General features: G+C 40.6%; 1 protein-coding gene across 4 annotated transcripts; it reads right to left on the reverse strand.

Annotated features, from left to right (window-relative positions):
- Positions 1–5,439: 5,439 nt before the first annotated feature.
- RMND1 (required for meiotic nuclear division 1 homolog) lies at positions 5,440–26,559 on the reverse strand. Of its 4 annotated transcripts, XM_048295963.1 has the most exons (12): positions 26,495–26,559; positions 23,340–23,851; positions 18,786–18,894; positions 15,816–15,891; positions 15,429–15,468; positions 12,305–12,405; positions 10,950–11,056; positions 8,873–8,937; positions 7,919–7,995; positions 6,645–6,765; positions 5,855–5,971; positions 5,440–5,623 (listed from the first exon to the last, which is right to left on the reverse strand). In XM_048295963.1, exons 2-12 carry the CDS (start codon positions 23,835–23,837, stop codon positions 5,591–5,593), a joined length of 1,344 nt encoding a protein of 447 aa, XP_048151920.1. In that variant the 5' UTR covers positions 23,838–23,851; positions 26,495–26,559; the 3' UTR covers positions 5,440–5,590. The 4 variants fall into 4 exon arrangements, with proteins under 4 accessions (XP_048151920.1, XP_048151919.1, XP_048151921.1 ...); XM_048295962.1 differs by lacking the exon at positions 26,495–26,559 and having other exon boundaries at positions 23,340–23,891; XM_048295965.1 differs by lacking the exons at positions 5,440–5,623; positions 5,855–5,971; positions 26,495–26,559 and adding an exon at positions 25,020–25,271 and having other exon boundaries at positions 6,702–6,802.
- Between the last annotated feature and the right edge of the window lie 51 nt (positions 26,560–26,610).

A 26,610-nucleotide genomic window follows, 5' to 3' on the forward strand; every position in this document is an offset into this window, starting at 1 on the left:
ATTTATTTACCCAAGTTAAACTGCACTTGGAAAGTACAGGTTTTTAAGACTAGTGAAGTCTTAAAAAACCCGAGCAAACCAACCCCAAAACCCAACAACTTTTAATTCTAATGGAGCTGACAGTTTGTCTGCTGCTATTCCAGTACTTTGAATAAAGCAGCTGAACAGAACTTCATCTTTAAGACCTACCTCGAATAGCTGAGATGTTAAAAACATGTCCATTGTAGTTCAGCACAACTCTTTGAGTTCTGCAATGTGAGCATGTGGCAGAAAGTTTATAGAGTGTATTTAACCAGTCTACTTGGCAATTTTTTCCCCTGAATGGTTTCCCTTGCATTTCAGTTTTGCAAACTAAGTACAAAGTAAAGAGAGTAGATGGGCATTTGAACTCAAGTTGCTTAGTGTCTGATGATCTGTCTCATTCTCATGGAAGATACTGAAAAAATGATATGATTTTTAATTTAATTGAGTGGGCTACTTAGGAAAACCAGTGTGTTTCTGGCAGATATCTGGCAGGCTTTGTGGCCTCTTTTTCTCTTTTATGCTGCACTTGCTTACTTGTGTGTTGGCATTCGTGTGGGATTCTCCTCTCTGCTGTCTCTGAACTGGAGAAAAATTAACTTAGCTATGGTTTATTCATATTATTAATAGCTCATAATTCAGCTTTAAATCATCTTTATTTGGACTGCAGTACTTGAATCCAGAATAATGCAGTTTCTAATCCTGTTGGATTCAGTAGAAAGAAGGCTGTGTTGAGTATAATGCTGACAAACTTCAGAATTTCAGTACTGACTGACACCTGAGACATGTCACCTGGGTGACAGGGAGTGATAAGCAGTTCAACTGGTGCATTTGGGACACCCAATTTATGATGTGAATCCAAAATACTACTTCTGTCTCTTCTTCTGAGTTTTGGGTTTGTTTGTTTTCTAGGTTACAATCCATGCACCTGAAATTGTAATAAAAATTTATTCATGTCTCATTAAGTGGCATTACTGTGCTTTTAGTTTTTATGTGCTGGTTTTTCCTCCTGAGTTCCTAGAGGTACTTGATTAGGATTTCTTTCCCAGTTTTATAACTTTTTGAAAGGACTGTTCAGACTGTTTGAGATAGTGCTATACATTTGAGCACATTTTTAGTTAGGTGTGATGCTGTTGATGACAGCATCAGTCCCTAGGTTTTGGGTTTTACTTTGATCTGCACGTACTTGGATTAGAGGCAGCATTTTGTCTGATAAGATCATACTTTACATTGTAAATGAGCATACTGCTGATGATTTAAGTGTTAATAGGATGACGGAAGTGTCTGCTAATCTGAGTGAAAAGTCACTTGAGCAGTGGGAGGAACTTGATTCAGTCTCAAGTCCTGTAAGTGTGTCTTTTTGGAAGAGTTCAGTTGAAATCTGGAGTGGAATAGCAGATATTTTTACTGCTATAGTCAAAACCTTAACAGCTCTAGTGATGTTAATTAGGCTTAAAGTGCTAAGATTTTTAGTGAGTTTTCAAATTTCTCAGCATTTTTGAAAAGTAAGAGAGCAGGGCCCCTGTTCTGAAGAGCTCTTTGCTGTTCCCTGCAACACTGCTGACCCACTCCCAGAGGAGTGGAAGCCATGGGGATCTGAGACTAGGCAATGTGTGGGAACTCTTCCCTGAAGGTGTGGGGCACTGCTTTCACATGGCTACAACTGTAGTAAAACATGAGTTTATGTCAGTGCTGTAAATCTGTTTTATTAGCACAGCTGCCGTTTCTAACACTTCCACTTTTGATTTATGTTGGCGACAAGGCTTGGTGGCAAGTGTGACAGCTGCAGTAGCTTCTTGCTGGAACACTGTACCTCTGAGAGTCTCCAAGCTTTTCATCCAGGACTCTTTCCTTCCTCTGTTAGAATTGTGCACAGTTGACCCAAGTCTCACCTATCTTTCATACAGCATTGTAGGAATGTAAAAGTGATCCCTGGGAAAACTGATGTATGGGTCCAGTAGCATTTGTGGAATGGCTCTGCTTTTTCTTGCCTTGGCTTCCGTGCCCTTCCTTGCCTTGCTGTTGGGGTATGTTTGTGAAAGGTGAGTGGTCATCCCCAAGGAGATCTGAACCTTCACATTTTTGTTGCCAGTAGGTCTGGTGGTCTGAGAGGTGGAGGAGATTCATGGTGTGTGAGCCACCTTTTGTGTAAGATCTATGAGGTGAAAAGATGAAGAAATGGATCTTTGCTGTTCTGTAGGCTAAGGTGTTTTTCTGGTATCAGGTTATTAGGAATTTTTTCTACACCTAGTGAACAAAACTAGTTGAGTAGCTGCAATTTAGACCAGGGGAAATAATAATTATAACCATACGTTTGTCAGTACAATGTATGTCATTTAAGGAAATGGTTTAACTGTGTGTATAGTTTTTCTTGTTAGGAGACTCATCTCCATCATGAATTTTTAGTGTAACCCAACACAGTTCCTGCAGTGCAGATTAGCTATTTTCTGCCTTTGGCTTAGTCCGAAATTAGCCTTTTACATGGGTCCTGCCCACTTTTAACTGGTAAAGTTCAAATGTGACAATGTTGTCTTGGCTGGAGCAACATATCTAGTGGAGCTTGACTATAAAGTTACAGCAATATATGTACTTGCATGTGTTGTTTTCCTCAGAAAAAAGGATTCAAACGACACTGGTTCCCAAGTGCATTTTTAATGCTCATGCAGGTGAGGTATTCCATAGAGGAAGCAGCTCTCAGTGGCAGAGCTCCAGAGAGGTGTGTGTATGCATCCAGCAAGCAGAGCTGATGTGAACAGCAGCACAGCTGAGAGCAGAGACTGACTCTATACCCACGAGTGCTGTCACCCCAGAAAAATGGGTCTGCAATTGAGTCACAACTCTCAGCATTCCTTGCTGTTTTACAAATAGCTACTCCTGTGACAACTTCCCTGCAAATCTGCCAAAGAAAATCATGTGCAAGTTGTCCTTTACCTCATTTGACAGAAAAAGCACAGATAGAAACAGTTTGCACAGTTGAGGTCCTTATAAAGAATGGTCTAACAAGGCTCCATATGAACAGAATTTTGCCATTCAGTCCCAATTTTGTTAAAAAGGTCAAAATTTCAGAGTTCTGGATATTTTAGGATTCCTCTCTGGTTTTCCTTGCATTTATTGCTACTGCATCTTTCTTTTTTTTTTTCCCCTCAAATGACCCTTACTGGTTAGAGTAGACCCATTTTGATGGAGACTCAAACTGTGCAAGCTGTAGTGACAATGGTTGTTTTTAGTTACACCATGAGGGCACGTGGTGGATGAAGCAGGCAGGTGTGTTCTCACAGCTAAGGCAATTTTGTGCTGCTTCTGGAGCTCGAGTCTGATCCTGCCTCTGCCATAAAACTTCCTCCTGGTCAGCCATGTGTACATGTGCACAGGCTGCCCAAGGGATCTCTGGCTTGAAACAGAAACAGGGACTGCAGGCAGGCAGTTTCCCACATGCTGTGCGGTCGCAGAGGGCTCTACTCTCTGGTATACTCTGCTGGGAAAGCTCAAGTTACGTTCTTGGTGCACTCAACTTCCCAGCTTGGTTCTCTATGTGCAATATAGCAAGAGGATTCTCTATAGTTAGCTGCTAAAACAAAAACCCCTCATCCTTGGATGCAGCTGCCAGTGTGTACACCATGAAAAAACGGATACAAAGTTTTAAAAGTCTGTTAAGGCTTAACTGAAGCTTTTGTTTTTTTTAAACTTGACTAGCCACTCAATGGAGTAAGCAGGGTTGGGGGCTTGGCAGAAAGCAGAGTGTGACTTTATGGCTGTGGTTTTAAGTGCCAAGATAAACTGATTTACAGTTTCAAAAGTAACTGTGCTTCTCTCGTTGATGTGTTGGTAACTCTTACAGTCCTGAGACAGAATGCTTTAGATAATGAAGCCTAGACACTTTATGCTTTTAAAGAGCATTTAGGAGTCCTCCAATGACTTTGTTAAAACCACTTTTCCTAGTGATGCAGTTGGTCTGCGTATTTACGTTTTAGCAAATGACCTGAAATACTGAAACATTAAATGTCCGATGAATGTCTTTCAAGAACTAATGTTCTTGAAAGCAAGTATTACACTCAAAAGAGCAGAAGGAGAAGCCTGAAAAATATTTGCTGGAAAAATTAGAATTAAAATGTAACCTAATTCTCTGTTACTGGAAGTAAGTGGTGCTTGGTAAGTTTTCCTGCTGCATAAAAGATGTAACGTTCTGTTTCTTAACAACGCTGTGTAAGTCAGGTTACTGATGCAGTCTTTGTCACCAAGCTGTTCTAACCGATTCACTTCCCTGAGCAGGGTCTAACTGTTCAGACCTTCTCAGCAGTTCAGAGAAGCAGTACTTGAGCTATTCCAGAACTAAGACCTCCAGCTACAATCTGTTCTGATTCCAATGGAGAAAGCCTACTCTTAAGAGCAGCGTCTGCTTCTTCACAGGCACCCATGGCATTGTATCATAATTTATGGCAAAAGGATGGGTTTGCAGTCAGATGTTTTTCCTAGCTGTGCCTGACTTTATTATTTTCTCCATTATATCTGTTTGATGTATTCAACAGGAGTCCAGCATTACACTCAGAAATAATGCTCTCGGGTGAAGAGAGAACAGTAAGCTACTGCAAATGTAGCTGCATTTTTAGCCAGAATTTAGTCATCATGGCTTGTTAATGATGCTCCAGGAGCTTTTAACAGAATCTTTAGGTTCTGTTCCTTATTCAATACACTGGACTAAAGTGACTTTGAAACAGGTGATAAAACAGCAGTTGTGTAGCAGTTTCTGAAAATACACTTAGAAAAAGAAGTTGCTAGGGAAAAAAATCCATTCATCCTCTCCTGAGTAAGTAACACTGTGGACTAGGAGTAGATTAAAAATAAAAGAGAAGAAACTTTTACCTTAGAGGATGATTAAGACATCTTCCCCTATGCTAACTCACTCCCTGCAACTTACACTGATGAAAATCAGATAGCATGATAAGGTGCACAGAGAAATCCTGTGAATCTTAGTCTACCATTTTGCCACAGGTCCCTGTGACCTCAGAGATAACTCATTCTCCTTCCAAATGAATACTAAATGTTAAAAAAATATAAATAGTACTACATCTCAACAAATGTATTCCTGTACAAGTACGTAAACACCACTTTCTGATGGGGTGGAACATAACATTAAATATATCTGCAATATATATTAAAATCATGCCAGGAGAACAAACAGTAGTGCCATCTCCAACCTTGGGACAGTGTGGTAGCTGTCCAAGAGGGAGCTGGTGAAAATGAGGGAAAACACCATCAATCAGAAATACACAAAGTAGGAAAGTATTCAGCATCATTTTAACTGCTAAGGGAGAAAGCAGTAGACTCCTTCACCAAATACATTCAGCACAGATGGGATTCATCCATAGGTTAAGACCTCTCTAACCATCCCAGTAATGTTTGGGAATAATGTTCACAGACTGATTTTTAATTTTTTTTTTATTTGAATAGAAGATTTAGAGATTTATCAAGAAACACAATTTCATGATTCTCCAGAAGCATATGATCGGAATTTTCTAAGCCTTGTGTTCTCTATTGTTTTGTCAGTTTTCTTCCTGAGTTTGTTCTGCCATCAGAAAACTACCCTTGCAAGTTCAAACAGAACCTGTGGAACAGCAAACACATTGATAAGAATTTTTATTTTATTTAGAAATCTTTAAACCAGCTTACACTATAAATCAGATAATCTGAAAAATAACTGTAGCTGCAGTTTGAAAATTGCAAAGAAATACTAATCCCCATGTACATCACATTAATATAATAATTCCCAAATCATCGAAATATAGAAATTGCACTTATTATTACATTCTTAATATTGGAAAGAAGCCCCACCAACCTCTATGGTGATGAGTATTACTATCATCCACTCAAGGCGTAGTGTGTGCTTTTCGTTCAGGTGATTTCGCATCAGGTCTGTCAGCTCCATGCAGTGCTGGAGCTTTTCATTCATTACCTGCAAGCAATTACAAACACCACAAATCTGGACTCCCAAAATGGAATCAGATCACTAAATAGGGAAACACAGTCCACAGAACTAGAAAGGGGTTAACACCTCTGCAAATAAGAACAGAAAATTCTGTAAGGCAACATGCACAAGCAACAGAAGCTTCAGTATAAATGAACCTGTTATTTCAATAGGTTCCCCAAAAGAATATAAATTTGGATATGCATCTACAGGTATTGAGGTGCTTCTGGGGGATACCTACTCATGAAAACAGTCACAAGCAAAAGAAGATGCAGCTTTCTGGAATGCCTTGAAATTAAATATTTATGCTTTCTGTACAATCAGGAGAGGTAGTTTTTGTGCTTCTTATTCTTGTCCAGCAGTAAACATTATGTCACCCTTCAAGAACTGATGTGAATTCCACTTCTCAGTTCTTCTAACTATTTAAAGCCTAATTTAGTGGCTCAGGAGATAAGCAGTTCATTCATGTGAGGCAGGTTAACCTAAACTGGGTAAAGGTGCGAGTGGGCTAAGAACACATGGAAAAGGGGAAAGTGTACAAAATCTTATTTTTTATTCAGTTTCTGCAGTTAAAGCACATTCACAGAGCGATCTGTGACCCTGCTGAGCCAAAGACAACTGATCTGAGCGTGAAAAATTCTCTCAACAATATGACACTCACCTTAACTCTGCGATTAATGTTGAGAAACTGGCAAGTCTTGTCATAAAGCTCTTCCAGTTTTTCTCTATCCCAGTAGAAGTCAGGTGTTATTAGCAGGTCTGAGCTCAGATTTATACGGTGTCTAAAAAGAATGGGTACTACTGTAGTTCAGGCTTCATCTTGGTGAATATAGGAGCAAATATTTACATGGCAGTTAAATGAAATAAGAAAATTTTCCTGTAATGCTACATAAAATATGAAAAGAATTTCCTTTCATAGTAAAAATACATTTGGAGCGATTGTTTAAAATTGGTCACATCTCCTGAAACCTTCCTGGGAATACTCTACTGTGGAACTCTTCTGAATGTAAATAACTTTTTGCCTTATGGCAACACCGCCTCCTCAACCTGTCACCTGCCTTAATTTTTGATACCTGCAGAGAGGTCCCTGACTATGCTGGCAGTACACAAAATAACAATACAGAACTCCTAAATGTGACTGGATGTGTGAACATGGCACACTCCTCAGAATCAGACTATGGTCTAAGTATCATAAAGGCTAAAAGCTAAAATCTCCTGCCTTCAACGTACTGCTAACATAAACCTTTGGATACTTGGAACATCATTGTTGATTACTGATCAGTTCTTCAAGTAAGGATGTAAGTCCTAGTGTTTGAAATAGGATTTTTTTTTTAATTTTACCTTGGAGATTTTGGTGGTTTTTTTTGTTGTTTTTTGTTTGGTTGTTGTTGTTGGTTTTTTGGGTTTTTTGTGGGTTTTTTTTTGAGTGTGTAATGGTCTGTATTGTCAATGGCCAAATTTCACCTGAGGGAGGAAAATATGTTAAATCCAGTAATTTTGCAGAGGTTTCTGAGTAAGTCAAGGGAAGACCAGAACTCACAGAAGATTTTTACCAACTCTAGGCTGTAGCTAACAGTTCTACCTAGCTGTCTTTCCCCTGGTATCCTTTACGCGCTGTAGTATCTGCTGTAATTGCTAGTTAAGAGACGTGTTGTGTTGCTGGACTCAGGAAGGGAAAAGGGTGGGGAATTTGGCCATTTATGATACACTGCCTGCCTAATGCCTGTAGTTGAAATGCCAGTGTGAGTGGTGAGCCACGGGGTCCTCTGACTAATGTAAATAGCACACAGACTCCAGTCAAAAGAAGGCTGAAGGAATTCTTCCACTCCGTCTCACCCTGCTCTATATTTAGTGTGTATTCTGCTCTTTGTATCATGCACAACATGATTTTTAAGTTCCATGTAATACAATGTCTTGGGTGTAACCAAAAATTACCTTAGTGCGAAGAGTTCTCCAATTTTCTGCATCACATCTGCATGAGAGAGTTTTACCTTCCTTCGAGACTTTAGAATCTGAAAAGTAAATTCTTTGCTACTTGATCAAGAAACATGTACTAGTAATTAAGAAGTCCAGAACTTTACAGCCTGAAGTGTGTTAAAATCTAAATGCATACTGTACTTATTAACATTTTAGTTTTGTTTGCTTAGTGCCTTGCTTCTCTAGCTTTCTAAGAGTATCACCAAGCAACTGGTTCATCCAGGTTTTTCAATAAATCACTCAGTATGTCATCAGTATCTACAAAAAATACTGGGGAATTTTCTATAAATGACTTCCTGAACAAGAGATCATTTGTTTTTCCTTCCTACTATTTTTAAGTCATGACAGTGCTCTTTTACCTTGTCACTACTTAGCCTTTTAATAGACTTTCTCCTTACAACAATCAATGTATTACCATTTATTTCCTTCACATAAAAGTAATAAACCCAGCATTTTCTCTTTTGAACCCTACAAATCTCATTTTTATATACAACATCATATAGGCTTTGTACAGTAATTAGGTCTCATGAAAAACTTTTAAGTAATTCACTCAAACTCTTCATTATATTCAAGTCAAGGCACATTATTTTCAGCCCTAGTTACCACACACTGTGTTTGGCCAGGTTGTTAAATGCTGCTTGTCCCGTTACACATACATTTCACCAGTAGCAGGTGACAGTGCCACAACATGGGAAACATCATGACAATGCAGAACCCCACTCCCAACCCTTTAAAGGTTGATGATTTCTTGTCTGACCACTTTGCAGGTGTTCTGAGCTGCTCCACATTGATGGATTTACCATCAAATGTGTTGAACATTCAACTGCTTTTTCCCTACAGCTACATATGCACTGGTCTTTTACAAAACACAGGAGAAAAGGAGGGGAGAATTACAAACAAGACCTCACTCACCTCAGGAATTGACTGGATAGATTCCACAAAGTTATCCAGTAACGATTCCCAAATAGCCAGCTTTACTGCAACACAGAGATGAGAAAGCTGACTGTGAGAGGTACATATGCTTTCAAGTAATTGTAACTTTAAATCTGCCAACAGGCTGCTTCAGGACATGTTGATGCTTACAGACATTTGAAGCAAGTTACAGTTTATATTATATAATCACTATTCATGTATTCAGTGGACAAATCTGGGCTGGGCACTGACACAGCTCTGCACACAGAACCAGCTGCACTTTGAGCGCAGCTTTCTTCTCCAAGCGATTAGTTTATATCCTGGAGAGTTTTTGCTTCAACTCAGAAGCTGTGTGTCCAAGTGCTCTACTGGATGTATGAGCCCTCTGCAAATTACATTCCAAGGAGGCTGGAGATAATGAGCTATGCTGGTGTCAGGCTGACTTCATATGGTACCTCAAGAGCCTCCACTGCATTTCTAGTGTCCTGCACAACTCTCATTCTCCATTTGTCCAGTATGGATGCACAGTGCTCTCCAACCACAGAGTTAGCTGGCATAGACACACCGCCAGTTCCTGTTGAAGCTCAAGTCAAACTTGAGCAATCTCCCGTTTTGTTTTTAGGTGAGTGTACTGTTACTGAAGATACTAACTTCTGTTCTCTGGAAGCTTGAGTTCAGCACTGGCATTGGCAACACAAATTCTACCATGCCTCAGCTTGAACCTGGAAAGCTGTTTCTACAAGATGATAAAACTTGGGCCTTGTTCTTTAGTCCAGATTCCCAGACAAGAATGAAGTTGCAACAGATCAAAAATTAACCCCATTCAAACAGAAAAAATAATCAGTAAGATTTAATTGTCAAAATGAACTCTTGTGGGAGTAATCAATAGTATCATCTGGTTAGGACACTGACAGTAAACCCAATGCTGAGCATTTTGCACACTCATCTTTTGAATACAGAGGCCTAATCCAAGCCACTGACTTAAATGACTTTAAATTTAGCCCCTGAAAAAAAAAAGCCAGTAAGCATTTAATCTGTCACCTGTTACTTGACAGAGGTTGGTCTCTGCTGTGTCATAAATTTGACTAGGGACTATACTTGCATCCTTTATTTTTACTGAACATAATCTCCTGAGAAAAAATCCCTTGCTCCCTTTTAGGTGGCACTATTCTTCCATACAGTGACTTTATGTATAGGAAAACTATAGAAAACAATATGCTTTTTTCTCAACAGCTCTTCCTTCCTCTTCCTTCAGGAACCATTTAGTTACACTGTACTCCTTGATCAAATGGTGTAGCACTTCAAAAATGTGCATTCTGTTTCTCTCCTGCATAAAGGTGCACTTCCCCAAAATACTACTGGAATCCTGGAATTTACCCTAAAGACAGTAGTGGTAGGTAGACCAGACAGACTTCCCTTAAAGGCCTTTCTGAGGACAGCCTTACTGCTGCTAGTGCCTAACTCCCACTTCCTACATCATTCAATGTCTGAAGCAGCAGACAGGTGTTATTTCCTGAAGCAGCAGCATGACTGGTGAGCCTGACTTCTTCCCAGTGCCTCCCACTGTCTGCTACCATGGCTAATAAGCCTGGAAAACTTTATTTTGACTCTGGTCCAGATACGTGTATACTGATACACCTCCCCAGCTGGGAATAGCTGCTCTGTATCACTTTAGCTGGCATCTAGCTTCTTCTGTCAGAGGAAATGTCGTCAGTATGAATTACCCAAGATTACTGAGAAGTTTCTAATACTGAACTCTACACTCATTGTTATCGTAGGATAGTTCTCAAGGGTGGGGAACAGGATGCTCAGTAGAACGTGTATCTTTTGCAAAGCATGCTTGTTAATGTGCTTTGTTCAGCTTTAGAACGATTTACATTGAATAAGGCAATTCCAATTTACAAAAAACACAGTAAAAGCATTGAAAACAAATCCTCTCACTGAAGCACACTCCTTACACAGTCTGTCTAACCAGATACCAAGTCTTTTCCAGCCTGTGACTGTACAAGTCCCACTTATAATGACATTTCACAAAATCTGTAGCACAGACTACATAGTAGGAACAATATTAACTTACCAGAAAGACAAAGAGCATTTGAAAAGGCAAATTTCTGCAGAACAACTTCATCACTATCCAGCTCAGAATTTAACAAGATTTGTCCTTTATGGAGCTTTGACTGACCTCTGTTAAGACAAGATTGAAGCATCTTCACTGACGGAGCCACAAGCTTAGGAACATTTAAAGAATAATTGACAATGCAAGAAGGGCTGGTTATTTATTTAGATAAGGCATGCCATATCTGTATGGGTGTCATACTCATCCTTCCATTTTACTCATGTTCAACCTGACAACAATCACAACAATCACTGAAAATTAGTTCCTCAATTTAAGACTAATATTATGACCAAATTTTCTAGGTGTAAATGCAAGTGCCGCAAGCTGTGATGGTAACTACAGCATTACTGCATACACACAGGTAATTCAGAGCAGGATGCTGGCCTCTCTCCTGCTCTTTAGCTCTTCTGTTATCTTTCTGTTTTCATTTTCCACTGTCACTCTTACCAACCTTACTACCTCCCGACTATAATGTTACTTTCCCTAAAACCTCTACTGCATAGGGGGCAAGGAGCAAAGAAAAGAGGACAAAAGACTCGTTTAACTTTTCATATGAATCTCTATGAAACATGCATAAGCACAATGGAACATGTCAGGAATCACAAATTACACAACTGAATAGTACATGCAGTTTTCAAATGGTCAGGAAAAATCAAACACCTGTCTCCTTACCAGATTACCTTAAATAAGCTCAACCTCATTAGTTCAGTTCCTAGTATTAACAGTGTCCTGTCTAGGGGTTGCTTTTAGGTGCTGTTGGAAAATTACAGGTAATTTATATAATCATTTTCATTGTGAAATATTTCTGTAGAGATAATTTTCCTTCCATGATGAAAAAACATTATTTAACATGGAAAGACAACTTGCCAGGTTTATCATTACCCAATAATCAAGTTGTAACTTTCCTAGGAAATGAAGTATATGCTGAAATTACGTCTTTGTATATGAACCTCAGGGACAAAGAGAAAGCTTATAGAGAGCATCTTCTTTAAAATCGGACTTGTCTCAATAATGCTCATAAGTTTCTTTGCTGTGAGGTACATAGTTTCTGTTTGGGATTGCTGAAGAACACAGAGAGTTGTGTGGGCAGGGAGCTTCTTATTTACAAGATATATTGTATAAGCAAATAGCAAAAGCCACTACCTGCAAGTTTACCAAGACAGCAACACTTGTCAACTTAGATTTACTGTTTTCTTTATTTATTTTACTCATTTGGGAAAAAAGCAAGGACAAGTATATTTTTACTAGCTGCTTTTGCTTGAATTAGCTTTAGGTGTCTATTAGCTTTTATATACAGAATGCCTGAAGATACTTACTCTCCTATTCTATAGTTCAGCTCTTCATTCTCCCAATGGACTAGTGCAACTTCATATGGCTGAATTTCATGCTGCTCTAGCACTCTCATGATATTCTTCATCTAAGAAGACAATTGCAGCAACAGTTACCATGCAGTAAATTATCTCTCTGCAAAGAACTTGCATAGAGCAGGCTGATGAATGCAACCTTTATGCTGAAGTTATTTACATAACAATGAAGAGGTGTGCTAAATAATGAAGTTATTATTAACATAGTTTACTTCTGAAACTGCTTCAGAAGAATTTGTGGCTATTAACAACTGCAAGTAATCTGGGAAAACTGAAATGTCATTTAATATCTGCACACATGGAACACAGTAAGGATTAACCACAATAGCATTGAGGACAACATGGATGTATTCAGTATAACAATGAGCTGTACAAGATTTTGGCAGATGTCTCAATGTGGGAATGAATCTTTAGGATAAGTACATCAGGTGGTTGTTTCTGATAAAATTACTAGTTTGCTGCTAAATCAGTAATTTTGTTTCTGATTGCTGCTGAAATCAGTAGTCTTGTTTCAGCTGCCAGAGGTCAGTTATATTAGAGAAATCCTTTACCACTACAAAAATCTGGAAAAATTGTTACAGCTGCCACATTCATCCCTGTAAATAGTTAAATGTGCAATTTTACTTGCAGAAGTAATCACTTTGCTCTTTTATTCTCCAGCACATTAAAATCTGATGCAGGAAGAAAGAGCCTTTTTCTCTCACAAAACTTTGTCCTCTGACACCTGATTTAGGCTCTCTCATCCTTGTTCCTTTTTATATGCTACAAGGCTCCCCTCATCTGCAATTAGAACAAGTTCTGAACTAAAAAAAGCACTCACCTACAAGTTTTTAAAAGGCATTTAGCTACACAACAGCCAGTAAAAAACCAAACCACAAAACCACAATACACTTTTGATGCCTAAATTCTTTAAAGAGGTCAATCTTCTACTAAGGCATACTTAAAAAGCACTCTCTTTTTAAAATAAAAGATCATAGTTAATATTTTAGTACAAAACTGTATACTGTAACTTTTTCATAAAGCATATTCTCCAGGTTAAGTACTCTAAAAAATCTGCTGGATCACCTGCAAGAGGGATTTCCTTTGCATTGCTAGCTTTCTTCATTGCTTTCAAGAGTTTTGCTGATACTATCTATCTATGTAACACAGTAACATTTTTCACTGAAAAAAACCCCCTCAACCCTACAGCTGCAACTGCTCCCTTTGTAATCCTGAATTCAGTATTAGCATGACTAAGATTTGCCATATAATTCATGTCTTTGGAAAAAAAAGGGTATGAAAACATAGGAAGCGTCTGTTCTGAGGCCAGTCACCTCAGCCAACCAGTGGTGTCCAGGGACAGTTCAGCAATGCAAACCCCGCTTGCTTCTAGGCCCAGCCTAATTTTATAGAAGGGACTAGTTGTGACACAGTAAAACTAATTAGAAGAGATGTTCTGGAGTCACTAGCTGCAAACTCTTGCTATTATGGGCACTTACGTCACACAATTTCCTTTTAAAAAAACCTCAAAGCTGGTTTTTCTTTTTGTCCTAGCTATTTTGGTAGGGAAGCTGCTCTACAGCCTTCCTATTCAGGTATTTGAAACTGGTATTTCGTATTCTAAATTTTTTTTTGTGATCAGTCTGTATTTGTTACTTCTCCTGTTAAGCGTCTCTTAATGTAAAATAAGTTTTTTTTCTCCTACTAGTCAATCTGGAGCACTTTTGTCCATTTGCAGTGATACTCTACATTCTCTGTTTTACTGAATTACTTTCAGTTTCTGTTCTACAGCCCAGTTCGGGGTTTTTCTCCTTTTGTTTCAGTTCATTAAAGCATGTCCACAAAAATACTTCTTCTGTTTGAGCAAGTTGTTTGGCAGTTAAAACTTTGACTATGATTTCGATAAGCAGAAAGAGGCATTTTTCCTCCTCTTTTATAAATAAAGCTAGCAAGGGACCAACTACTGTTACTAGTATTGACCAGGAAAACAAGGTACGAAATTTTCAAAGGTACAAAGCATGTACAAGAAAAGGAGAATTTTCAGAGTACTCCAGGGGCTGAGGTGTCCAACTCAAAGATCATCAGGAGTTAAGTCAGCTGGTCTTCAGTAATACTTATGAATCAGTAGCGTAGATACATCCATAGCATCCTAAGTGTGCTAGAGGCAAGGTTTGAAGGGAGAACTAGTATCTTTTTTTGTATGGACACCTGATATACTGACACCTCCCAGAACAGACAGGAAATCAGGAACATTTCAGTTCTGAAACAGGAAAAATGAACTTGGATCCAGAAATTGTTCATGTCTGGAAACAAGTGCTCTCTGTTTTCATTTACCCCAATGAAAATCCTCCTGTGAACTTCTATGCATCTCAGTATGATCTATTAATTACACCATTTAATTTCACATACTCTGCCTACAGATAAGGTCAATACTTTTTGTATCTAGATCCCAGTTTAACCAGTTATAAAAATACATTTAAAACATTAAATAACTTTAAATATATTCATCAAAATAGATATGCCTCTGGCATACCCTTCTTGGTCAGCAAAGATCACCAAAATATTATATGTCAGCAACATATTTAATAATTATACCAACCAATAAAAAACTTCCTTCAGGAAAATTGCTAGCTGGTAAAAACACAGAACAGTATTAAAGAGTTGCTTATAGATTTTTTTTCTCTTTCAAAGTTACACAAATACAAGTCTCTAATCGTTTTGACATAAAATGGAATAGAGTGGAATGATCCTTTTCTTCTAACATATTTTCTGTTATATTAATGCCTTTCAAACAATCATTCACAGGTTGATTTTTCTGATCTACTTTTTCAGGATGTAGAGCTGCAAAAATTTTCTTTTTGTCAGTCTCACTAGATTAAGGTGTCATATTTTTGTCTTTAGTATGAGTTGCAAAGGTGATGTATCAGCAGCCCACACACTTGAGGGCAGCAGCAGGCAAGAACCTGCACTCATTAGGAGAAGAATTTTCCTTCATGGAAAGATCAATCTTCCAAACAAACCCCTAACACACTGAGTTTTGTGAGACTGACAAAACACCTGCTTATGCAGTTTTAACCAACAGTTTCACTTTACTTACACTTTTCTCTTCAACATTCCAAAATACAACAGCCCCTTCCCTGCGAATTCAAGGAAAAACTGAGTGTAATCATACTGTTTTAAATGTATTTTAATGGAATAGTCTAATTGTACAGTGGCAATTTTTGTCATTGTGAATCAAGAAACTTAAAACTATCTTCACAGAAATTACATACCAGTTGCTTTTTAACCATACTTTAATGAAAAACCATGAGAAGGTGTTTTTTAGCCATTTAAATAATTCTGATTTTTTTTTAGTCATTCTGGCTGGACAGTTATTCCTTGAGTTTCATAAGGTAACATGATACAATGATTTAGCAAGCTGCACTACTTCCTTCACACCATTACTACTAATCCCATAATGTTTTGAGCATGATTTATAGCTTACCTGAAGAAAAAGATCATGCCAGGATCATCTTCTTTTGCAGATTTCTCAGTACTGACCACCAAAACATTTGCAGCATCTTGTTTGAAATAAATGAAAAAATTGAATAATTAGTTAAACTTCTGAACATGACAGCTGATAGCTGTAAGCATATAATTCAACAGTTGCACAGTAACACATCTGCCAGTCCCACATTGTATTTTTCTGATAGAAATGCTTGCCAGGAAACAACTACAGTATCAAACTATACTGCTTCTCAGAACTGCCACACTCTAGGCCGACTGAGCCTCTACTGGGAACTTCACCAGAATCTTCAGTTAACGAAATGTAGCAGCCTTGAAGAACAAAATACTTAAGAGAAAACTGATGCAGACATAGTAAATAACCAGGAACAGAACACAGAAGTGGACATGCAGTGTGAGAGAATTATGGAAGTTGGCTGCAGTTGCAGAGAAATTACTGTTCAAATCTGTTTGCCTGGAAGATCTTTCTCTTTTCTATACACTAAGGGACTAATCTGCACTCAAATTGTGCTGACTTTGCTTTGCCAGTCAGAAACTTGAAAGAGCATACCCCCTGGATGGGGGAGCCTACACCTGCATTTCCCTGCACATCAGAAGTGTGCTTTTGAAACAAATCTTCCACCCACCCTCCTTTACCACACTTCTCATGTGCACTGCACAACAGTACAAAAAATGTGAGGGTTTTTGCATTAAATTAAACTGAAAGAGAAGCTCCAAAAAATGCACCTGTGGTACTCCAACCACTAATGGGGCATTTGTTACAAAGGATTAGACTAGAGCTAGTCCAAGTAGAATTCCCCCAAACTTACAAAATGTGGTTGCTGGGTTCTCAAAACAGGGGTTTGAACTTTCTTCTACAAAATCTTCTCCACTGTGCCACTCACTAATACAGATAAAGTTTTAGAAGTCCTGATGCTGTTTCAAACCAGCATGACTCATTTTGTTGCAGCACTAGTGGAAGCTAGACCAGTAAAGCCCCCTATATAAAGTGAGACCAGTAAAGCCCACTATTATAAAGTGAGACTTCACAAAGATTTTGCAGGGCCTAACAGCTAAGCCTTAAAAATTTAAATATCTTTGCAGGAAAATCACACGTCAAGTGACAATTCTGCTTGTGTACAAATTCTACCTTCTGCTTTACTGCTCAAGCCATAGAGGCCAGGTAGACTGAGGCAGCAGACAGAGATGACCAAGTGTAAAATACACTTTTGCTAATATCTGAATTGGGACCACATGGTTGGTCTGAATGAGCCCTTAAAGACTTTTCTTCCACTTGCTATTTCAGTTCAGAAACACATCATTGGATGAACAACTAGAGCAAGTTTTAGGTGTGAGTTTGAGTTCATCATGGAAGTAACATTTGTCTATATTTTCTCATTTGCCTTTTCAAATACTGGCCATATCTTTATTTATCCACTCCAGCCAAAACATATACAATTGAAGAGAATTTGGTCTACTTTAAGTGGAGGTGCAGGATCTGCCTCTAAAATGTTTTTAAAGAGGTCAAAACCAAGAAGAATGCTGTGGAAAAACACTACAAAGTAACAAATCCACACAATAACTGCTGATTTAGATTTCTATGTGGTAATATTTTTAAAAATTATTTTCCAAGATTCAGTGTTTGGCTTGGTAACCAACCACTGCTACATGCATATGCTAACCATCACAACACTTCAGATTTGCTGGCACAATCCAATATCCTTTCATCATTACTTCCTCCAAACCTTTGATAAACAGTACTCATTATGAGTCAAAAACACCATGAAGAAATAAAAGGAACTGGCAAAAACGACACTGCCAGGGTAAAATACCATCAACAGTAACATTTAATTCACGGTCATGCTGGGGTTGTACAAAGTTTCTATCCCAAAGCTGTGAAACCAGGGTTAGTTTTAATACAAAGAAACGACAGAGGAACAGGAAGCCTATATTCTAGTGGGTATTGTCTTTCATATTCATCTTTCTGAACAAGACAATCATCAGTAAATCTTGTCCTTGCAAGAGACCTACTGGAGTATTATTGCACTTAGATTATTATCTGAGAGGCAGACAGGTTTTTGATAAGCCCCACTAAAATGCCCATGAACTGCCTCTCCTTCTCCTAGCTTCATATAATTTGTTCTTCCAAAAGGAAGAAGAAAGGCATTCTACTACTCACATATGAAAATCACAGCTGTTCCAGGGCATAAGGCTCCTTAAGCTATAATAAGATCCATTTGTTTTTCTTTTGTAGTATACTGCAGCTATTTCCAAGCCATACTTTCCCAAGTCTTCCGAGATACTCTACATGGAAACCAGAACCAATTATTTTGCTAAAGCCTAGCTAAGTGAAGCATTCCACAATTGCTAGAATATACTTGGCCCAATAGAGAAGAAGTATCAACAGCATTCTCTTTACTAGAACTAAGCATTTATGTGTGTATCATTTTAATTTCACTTAGTCAGTAAGATTCTCTCTTGCATGCCTTCCTCTCCAGCTCTGTAATTTACATTAATAGAAATGTGGATACAGAAAGAAGATGCAACACTTCAAATTACAAAATTGTTTTGACAGCTGAAGTAGTGCACTACCTCACTACTGAAAGATTAATTAAAACATTCAGAATTTTCTCAGTTAGTGATGTCTATAGAAATTCTCTCTATCAGTCAATTTCCAAAGCTATTTCTCATGCATGCACGTAGTTTTTCTATACTTCTAGTGTAATTGTAATGTTGGGAAAAATTATCACAGGGTAAGAGCAAGAGCTGCCCATATTGCTATTCTGAAAGGTTTTGTTGTGGGAATTTTTAAGCAAATAGAATCTTTAAGCAAAGCAATAATTTTACAGGAAGTATGATATATTCCAGGATATTATCAGAATAAGAATACATAAAGTTATAAAAATGATATCCCTCACCCGTATTTTATTTCCCAAGGTATAACATTGCATTTAATGTTTCAAAAATCTACCTCTAGGCAAACTTGTTATTTCAACATATCCATGTGAAGTCAGGTCATGACACAGATTACCAAGATGATACTCATCTGCTGTTGCAAAGGCTGTGCACTGCATCAGATTCTGTGCCAAAGGAATAAAGATTTGAGTTAGGGCAAGGCTGAAGCAAAATGTTAATAAGACAACTATTTGCTTCAAATTTATTAAGAGTGACAGTTTTCATTTATGCACTGTTCTGTGGTATCATTGCCGTGCTGCCCACCTGCTGTACATATACTAATGAGATTACTTGCTCCTTGTTAAGTAGGAAAGCAAATCACACACTGAGAACAAACCAGGAGACAGGAGTTAAGTTGCACCAAAAAACTCTGTGGTAGAGCCACAGTGAAAACCCTTCTTCCCTGAATGCCAATCAAATACTTGAACAGCAGAGCCACACTTCCTGCTGCTCTCCCATCACACAGCTTATGACATGCTTGGCTGACCACTGAAACCAGAGGCAAGATATCCCTGATAGCAGTTTTAACATCCGTGTTTTAAAGATAAACCAAGTCTGACTACCCCAGACTGTTTATCAAGCAGAACCTCCAATCACAAACATCACGTTCTGCCATGCACCAAGCTACTGCCCAGGTTGAGCCACTGCAGCACAGGAAGTCACTGACCTTCTGGGCCACTTGCAGTGCTGCACATCTACAGCGTCCCTTCCCCACCCTGAGCTGCATCCTGCACTAACAGCGTGGTCTCCACCACCACCACGGCTGAACAGTACACAATGGCCAGTTTGTCCCAATATCCCACAATCCTAAATAACTAAAATGCCTTATTCAACTGGAAAAATTATGTTGACTTGCAAGGAGATTTGAGATTTTCTTGATTAATCAAGTCACAATAAACTGATTTGAAAATTGTAGTACTCATTTGAAGTATATTTCTTTGTTCTGACACCATGTATGACCTACACTAATGTTTTTCCGTACAATGTAGTGGAAAATATCCAGAAAGCAATGTCTCACTGTGGATCAGTCACTTCCCAGTTTTTTGTAACTAATACAAATGGAGATGTAACTAACAACAAATGAACAAAGGAACTGTACTCATCTGGAGGGATTTAGACCCACAATACACTTCAACCTAAAATCCAAGTTACATTCTTGCAGCACTCATACTGTCAAACAGCAAGGCTTAAAGAGGTGTTCTGCTCCCTGCAGGGGGCCTGTCACCACCAATCATCAGAATCACCACCTCACATTTGAACTTTTCTTTTTAAATGTTCACATTCTGTTATCACATCCAAAGCTTTCCTTACCCATCAGCTTAATTCTGCAACCACTCGCAGAAAATAAGCTTTCAAAGTAATTCTAATATTCAAAGAGCAACTCTGTAGGCATATTTTGACAACTGTGCTAGAAGGCTGAATTAACAGTGGAACAGAACTGTGTTTTCCGTTCCCTTGAAGTAGCAAGTTTCATTATCACAATTTCAACTGTATAAATCCGTTCTCAATCTCTAAATCGCCAGTGCCAATTATGCATCTGAATCTGAAGATTATTTCAAAAACCTCTTATTGTAAGTACACATACTCTGCCATGAAATTCTTCTGTCAAGAGTTAAGGGAGCAAACTCTTCATCTTCTAGTTAGTATACAATTGAAAATCTCTATCCTGCTCTGTGCTTCCCAGAGTTTATTACTTGGGCTACTCTTCATTTCAACTTTCTGTCCTACAGCTGCAATTTTAGTTTGAATGCCTACATTTCTCATTTAGTTACAACCAGAAGTTTTTCTGCTAAGCTACATGCCTGAAATAGCATTTTGAACATGAACTACTTTCAGGTTTTGGGTTTTTTTGTTACAATGTACTGTTTCACTTAAGTATTTACAAAATTCTTGTTTGATAGAGAACATTTGCCTTGGATATAATTTGAGATTAAGACACCTAAAATACATGTCCACGGGTGCTCTGAATATCTAAATTCCCATGACTGTTGGTGGAGATACAGCCAAAAAATCTACTCCAATCAGTGAATCAGCTAATCCTAAAATCGATGTGTTAAATGGCTTATCAACCTTAATGTCATGTTTTCTGCTACATCGCTTTCACCTGCAAACTTCAAAAACCCCAGAATACAGCACCTGTACTGGTGCTAGAATGGAACTTGAGCTACTCACCACCCTCCTCCTTTCTGCCTACACTGTTATTGAGATTCCATTCAGAGCAGCACACAGGATGGCTGCTCCTAAGGACAGCTAAGTACACTGACAACTGATTTTCTGTATCATCATGCCCCCAACGACTGTACAAGCTCATGGAATCATAAGTCTCTGTAGTCCATCTCTTCCACTTAAAGCATACTAAAATTTTTAAGCAAGAAAATCTGCATGATAAGCTTTAGTCCTTGTATCACCAGAAGGGGAATCAGTCTTCACCTAAAAGTGTAGTAAATACTACGTCTTTGCCTGAATTTCAAGCTATTTCTATGCTAGATGACTATAGCACTAAGAATTAGCTCAGAGGCTTTTCCTGCCATCAGACCGTACGTACAAGATTAACCAAGTAGTGGTACCACTCACTGATGGACCGACTAAACCACCCAACTGCTTTCAAGTAACTCCTCCATCTATCCCGAAAAACTGGTTGTACAACGATTTATCACTGCTGGTGCTCAGCACTCTGCCTGTAAAAACACATGAAGACCACTGTTGGGGAGGATGGGAACGATCTCATTCACCAAGTGCTCTGCAAAAGAAAGGTGTCAGCTGTCAGGCTCTCCCAGACAGAAACCACCACAGATCCTCAGGGTTCTCTAACCAAGAACCTCAGGACTGGGCCTGCAGCTCTGCCAGAGGCAGGAGAAGCTGGGAAGGAGATGTCCCCAAGGCAATGGCCTTGGCATTATGGCCTGCAATACTAGGGGGCACCTGGTTGCCTTCAAACATGCACAGAAGGCAAGATCAGCTTTTTTTGTGACACCAGGATTTAGAAAAAACTGATGGCATGCTGCAAAAAAAACCCTTCAAAGATTCTCCATTTGTGCTACTTCTATTAATCTTCCAGAAATCAGCTACCTCCAGAAGTTACTTCTCTATACTACATAGCTATAAGGACAGGTAAAAAAATGCTGACTCCACTACTGTCAGCCTGCAGTCATGGTGACAGCTTATCTGCACCCCTGCAGATTGGAATAAATATCTGACAAAACCACACTGGATTTATTAAAAAATAGCAAATGTTTCTGTTTCTGCTAGGTCTGAGTTTACATAATTTCTGGCCCAGCATTTTGCCATGCAAAAGCTTCCTCAGGAAGTATATTATTATTTCAGTGTATCAGGCAGTATTTTCTCCATTTCTTCACAATGGAAAAAAGTAAAAATAGCACTGCATGTTACTTGCACATATATATGAAAATGTCAAACAAAGAAACTGTTTGCATTCTATGCTGTCATTTAAAAGCCTCAAGAATGCTGCTGCTTCACCCAAAACCAAAAAGAATCAAACTCTGAATGTAATGTCATAGCATGACTAAAAAGCTGGAAACATTACATGATGTTTCAGGACTAATATTTCTCAGTTTCCTCTTGCGAAGCAGTATGAAAATAGGAGTGGGAACTAAATTGTCTGTAACTACCTCTTTATGTTACACTAAGGCATAGTCATCACACAGAATATTAACCAGAAGCTTAGATATGAGAAGGCAAGCACTAAAACTTTTCTCTGCTCACATTCAGTAGATTATGTAACAGATATATTTTGCAACGTGGAAGCTATTTCTGAAGGGACAAGGCTTGTTTTAGTCCCCCCTATCATACTATTTAACTAACAACACCCTGGAACTCAGTTGTTTTAGCCTGAGAACAGTACACATCTGACACCAGGATTCACCATGGAAATCCTATACTCAAGTATACTTAAGGCCTGGCTTGGCTAAGAGCTATCTTAAGGAGATATGGCTACAAATATGCACTGTTCTTCCTCGTCATATCTCAGGGTATCTAAAACAGTGTGTTGCTGCATTTCCTCTATAGCCCTAGGAGTCTGATAATCAAGGTGCTATTTCTACACAAAGAATGATCTTTCTCAGGTAACACAGGCTACACTTGCACGTTCATTTCCCATATGAAACTTAATCTGAATATAAACTTTATACTATTTACTTTCATTTTTATTTCTGTTTGAGTGAAGCCTTAAAACTGGGTAGATCTGGATAAGCAAGGAAATGTAGGGAAAGTTCAATTATTCTGAAAGCTAGACTTTGTTTCTCAATAGTAAATGTGATTTGAAAGCACTGGTCAAAACTATTTTTAATGCACTTCACCTTTCCACTTTATAATAACCACTCATCTTCCCTCCAGTTTTGTTAACACATTGCAAGTAAACTTCCATTTTACCTTCAAAATACCAGACATGCCAATATCTATCAAGCTTGCTTCTATTTGCAAAGGTCCCACACTAGTGTAAATAATGAAGTATGTTAATTTCATTAAAATGTTAATCTAAACCCAAATCTGAATGTAAATTAAAGTGATGCACTCCCTTAATGTCACACAGACTGTAAATGTCATCCTTTACCTCCATGTCTGAGAGTGGCAGGTTCGTTCTGGATGGCTGCTTGGTCCTCGGTGCCTTTGGTGGCCTCTTAACTGGCTGGTTACTGGGTTTGGGGACAATTTTACCAGCTGATACAACTGCATAAAATCTTGACGATGTGTTCCTAAGCTTTTTGATCCACTCTGTATTGAGCCTGTAGTTTTCCATCACTGTCGCACCCAAATGTCTCCAGGATGAGAAAAAGCCCTCCCCACTCTGATAATGAACATTTCTTCCCAAAGTGGATACAAATCCTCGGAGGAATTGGCAATTCTTGACTTGCACATGTTGACTTGTCAACCAAGGGAACGCAGTTTTCAGAGCATACAAATTCCAAGACTTTGCTGTTCTGTGAGCTGTTCTTTCAACGCCATTATCCAGCTTTAATTGTAGACATCCAGTTTTGCTAAAGCTTTGGCACTGGCATATTGTTAAAGTGTGGAAAGATCTCATCTGAAGGTGCAGAAGTTTCAGTCTCATTTCTTCCCTCTGAACTGTACTTAAAACAAACAAAATCATCGATCAACATTTTGGAAAGAAATAATATTATTTCCTCTCTTATCTAAAAGGTTGTCCATACTACTCTTGCATGTGTGACTACTCCTAAGCACATGACATTGGTGGGAATAAGATTTTTTTGATCCTATGGAAACACTCTAAGATCAAAACACATCTGTGTGCTTACAACAAGTGGTGAAAAAATAGAACTGGATGCTGTGTCAATGTACAAGCAGGCATCTTTTCCTTCTGCTGCTCATTCTGTGCAGCAGCCTGCACTTTCAGTAACCCCACTGCTTGTGAGCAGTGCCTTAAAGAGGACATCAGACACTGTGAATCACTGTGATATAAAATAAAAACAACAATTAGATTACTACATGGTTGTATGGGAATGTCACCTACAGAACACGCACACTGCTCAGCATCAGCTCCAGCTGCTGTGCCACGTACAGCCGAGCACAGATCCAGCCCCAGCCATCTGTCCTGACTACAGAGAATAAAGCTGAGTTACAGCCTTGCTCTTGCCAGTACATCCTGGTGCAACAGGGACCACCAGGCCTGCCTGCAGACTGATCCGTGCAGCCAGAAACACAACAGTGTCCTTATTCTGGTCGTTCAGACTAAGAGCAAACCTACTGTTTTCACACTATGTTGTGTGAGGTAATCAAATAAAATATTCAGACAGTAGACTCAATACCTCAGTGGATGTGTTTCATTTGCTGAAAAAACCCAGTGACAGTCCTCACCTGGTTTTCTTAATCAAGAACATTTCCCTTATGACACAAAATGCATTCCTCAGCAAGTTATTAACAAGAAGTCATTAAGCTGACTAGTTCATAAATCTGCCTATTTCAGAATATTTTTCGAAAACTGAAGAAAGATCTTCAATACTACAAATACTTTTTAATGTAACAGTCAAAATAAACATTTTCTTTAAAGAGCAAATCACGGTATGTGCTGTGGAACAAGCCCTCCATCCTGAAAAGGATACCTAGTTGAACTGATATTGGGCATGACTTTATATCTTTATGTGGCCTTCACTCGTACATTTTTGCCTAATTTAGAAGCCTGTTATTGGCATACTTACTGGGATAAACGACTATTTTCATTTTAAACTTGTTCTGTACTTAAAAAGTGACCCTGTCCAGGATCAGGCATATTTACCTTATCAAAGGCCTGTTACCTCTGGATAAAAAAAGAGCTGACAGAAACTCAGCAACTTCAGTCCAGGTGGTGGAGAGCTAGAGCAAGGGGAGAAGTCTCCAACAGTGTGTGGTAAGTGGCAGAATGAGACTCAAAATGGTTTTGTTGGCTTCCCTAGCCAACAAAACCTCACCCCGAATCAGTAATGCCAGGAATGATTTTTCAACTGTACAGGCTTACAGTAAGTTACAAGGAAAGAGAGATCATATAGACTGAATTCCATCGAGGGGCCTAAGCGTCAGACCCGTGGCACCAGAGGCATCTAGCCAGGAGGAGCGGAACAGCAATCGGAGAAGAAAGCGGGACGAAGAGCGACCACAACAGGGCAGGAGGCGCCACCTCCGAGCAGCAGCCACGGAACCAGGATTTATTTTCCAACGTCTCTTCAGCATACGGCACGCTTTAGCCACGCCCGTTGTCTCCCCGGCCGGGAGGCCTGGCTTGCTGCGGCACAGCCACCGACATTTACGGACAGGGCGGGCCCGCTCCGCTGGCGGGCGTACCGGACCGGCACAGACCGGCCCGCCGGCTCTGCCCGGCCCACGCAGTCCGGATGCCTCCAGACCGCCCCCAAAGCCCGCCAGCAGCGGGTGCCGGGACACTCCACCCCTTCCCTGCCTCCGCATTGCCGCCCTTTTCTCCAAGGAAAACAGCGGCCGCGCCGCCCCCAGGAGCGCCCCTGCGGCAGGCGGGGGGAAGGCCGCCGGAGATCGAGGGCTCCGCTCCTATTGGCTGCGAGCCGCGGGGGCGGGCACAGCGCGCCGCCAGGCAACCAATCGGAAGGCGAGGCCGCCCCGCCCGCGCGGGCACAGCGCCCCCGCCAGCACCGCCGCCGCCCCGCCCGACTCACGGGCGCCCCTGGCGGGCGCGGAGGGCAGCGCCGCCAGAGCGCAGGGGGCAGGGCCCCCCCCCCCCCACCCCCGGCCCGCGGCCTCCGCCGCTGCTGCGTCACCCCCGCGCAGCGACACCTGAACGCGGGGGGACGGCGGGGGGACCGCCCGGCAGCCGCCGCGCTCCGGCCGCCGGCGGGGCAACGTGGGGTGGGGGAGGCACAGGGCTGGAAATCGCCCCTCGCACCCACAGGCAGGGCTCGTGCTCGCCCCGAAACTGCGCCCTCCTCGCGAGGAACGTCGCGAGGCCCTCCCCTCCGCGGCAGGATCGGAGCTGGCCTCGGCTCGCCGACACCCGTCTCGCGGGCCTTGCGGCAGGCCCCGCAGCCCCGGGATTCTCCCGGGAGGGGCTTCGCCCCCCTCCCCTGCCCCGGCGCGGGCTCCCCCGCAGCTCCGGCCGCGGCGCGGGGCCGCCAAGGGCACCCGCAGCGCCGCCGGCCCGGCCCTCCTTCCCCTCCCTTCCCCCGCCCCGCGCGCGCGCCCGCCGCCGCCGCCGCGGCGGGAGGGGCGAGGCGGTTCCCGCCGCCGCCGCGCGCCAGCACTGACCTGGGGGAGGGGGCGCGCCGCTCTCCGCCGCGCGAGCCGCGGCCCCGCCCACCGCCCGCCGGGCCCCGCCAGGGCGCGCGGGCCGACACGCCCCGCCCGTCCGTCGCCGCGCGGCG

This window comes from Corvus hawaiiensis, chromosome 3, assembly GCF_020740725.1.
Source record: "Corvus hawaiiensis isolate bCorHaw1 chromosome 3, bCorHaw1.pri.cur, whole genome shotgun sequence".
Lineage (NCBI taxonomy): Eukaryota > Metazoa > Chordata > Aves > Passeriformes > Corvidae > Corvus > Corvus hawaiiensis.

What these genes read in the sequence shown, in the direction of transcription:
- RMND1 (XM_048295962.1), bottom strand. Translation starts at nt 23,876, where the DNA reads ATGATTTTGTTTGTTTTAAGTACAGTTCAGAGGGAAGAAATGAGACTG. An exon ending in TGCCACTCTCAGACATGGAG is followed by an intron (nt 18,895 to 23,339) that starts GTAAAGGATGAC and finishes CCTTTGGCACAG; the next exon opens with AATCTGATGCAGTGCACAGC. An exon ending in TAATACTCATCACCATAGAG is followed by an intron (nt 5,624 to 5,854) that starts GTTGGTGGGGCT and finishes GCTGTTCCACAG; the next exon opens with GTTCTGTTTGAACTTGCAAG.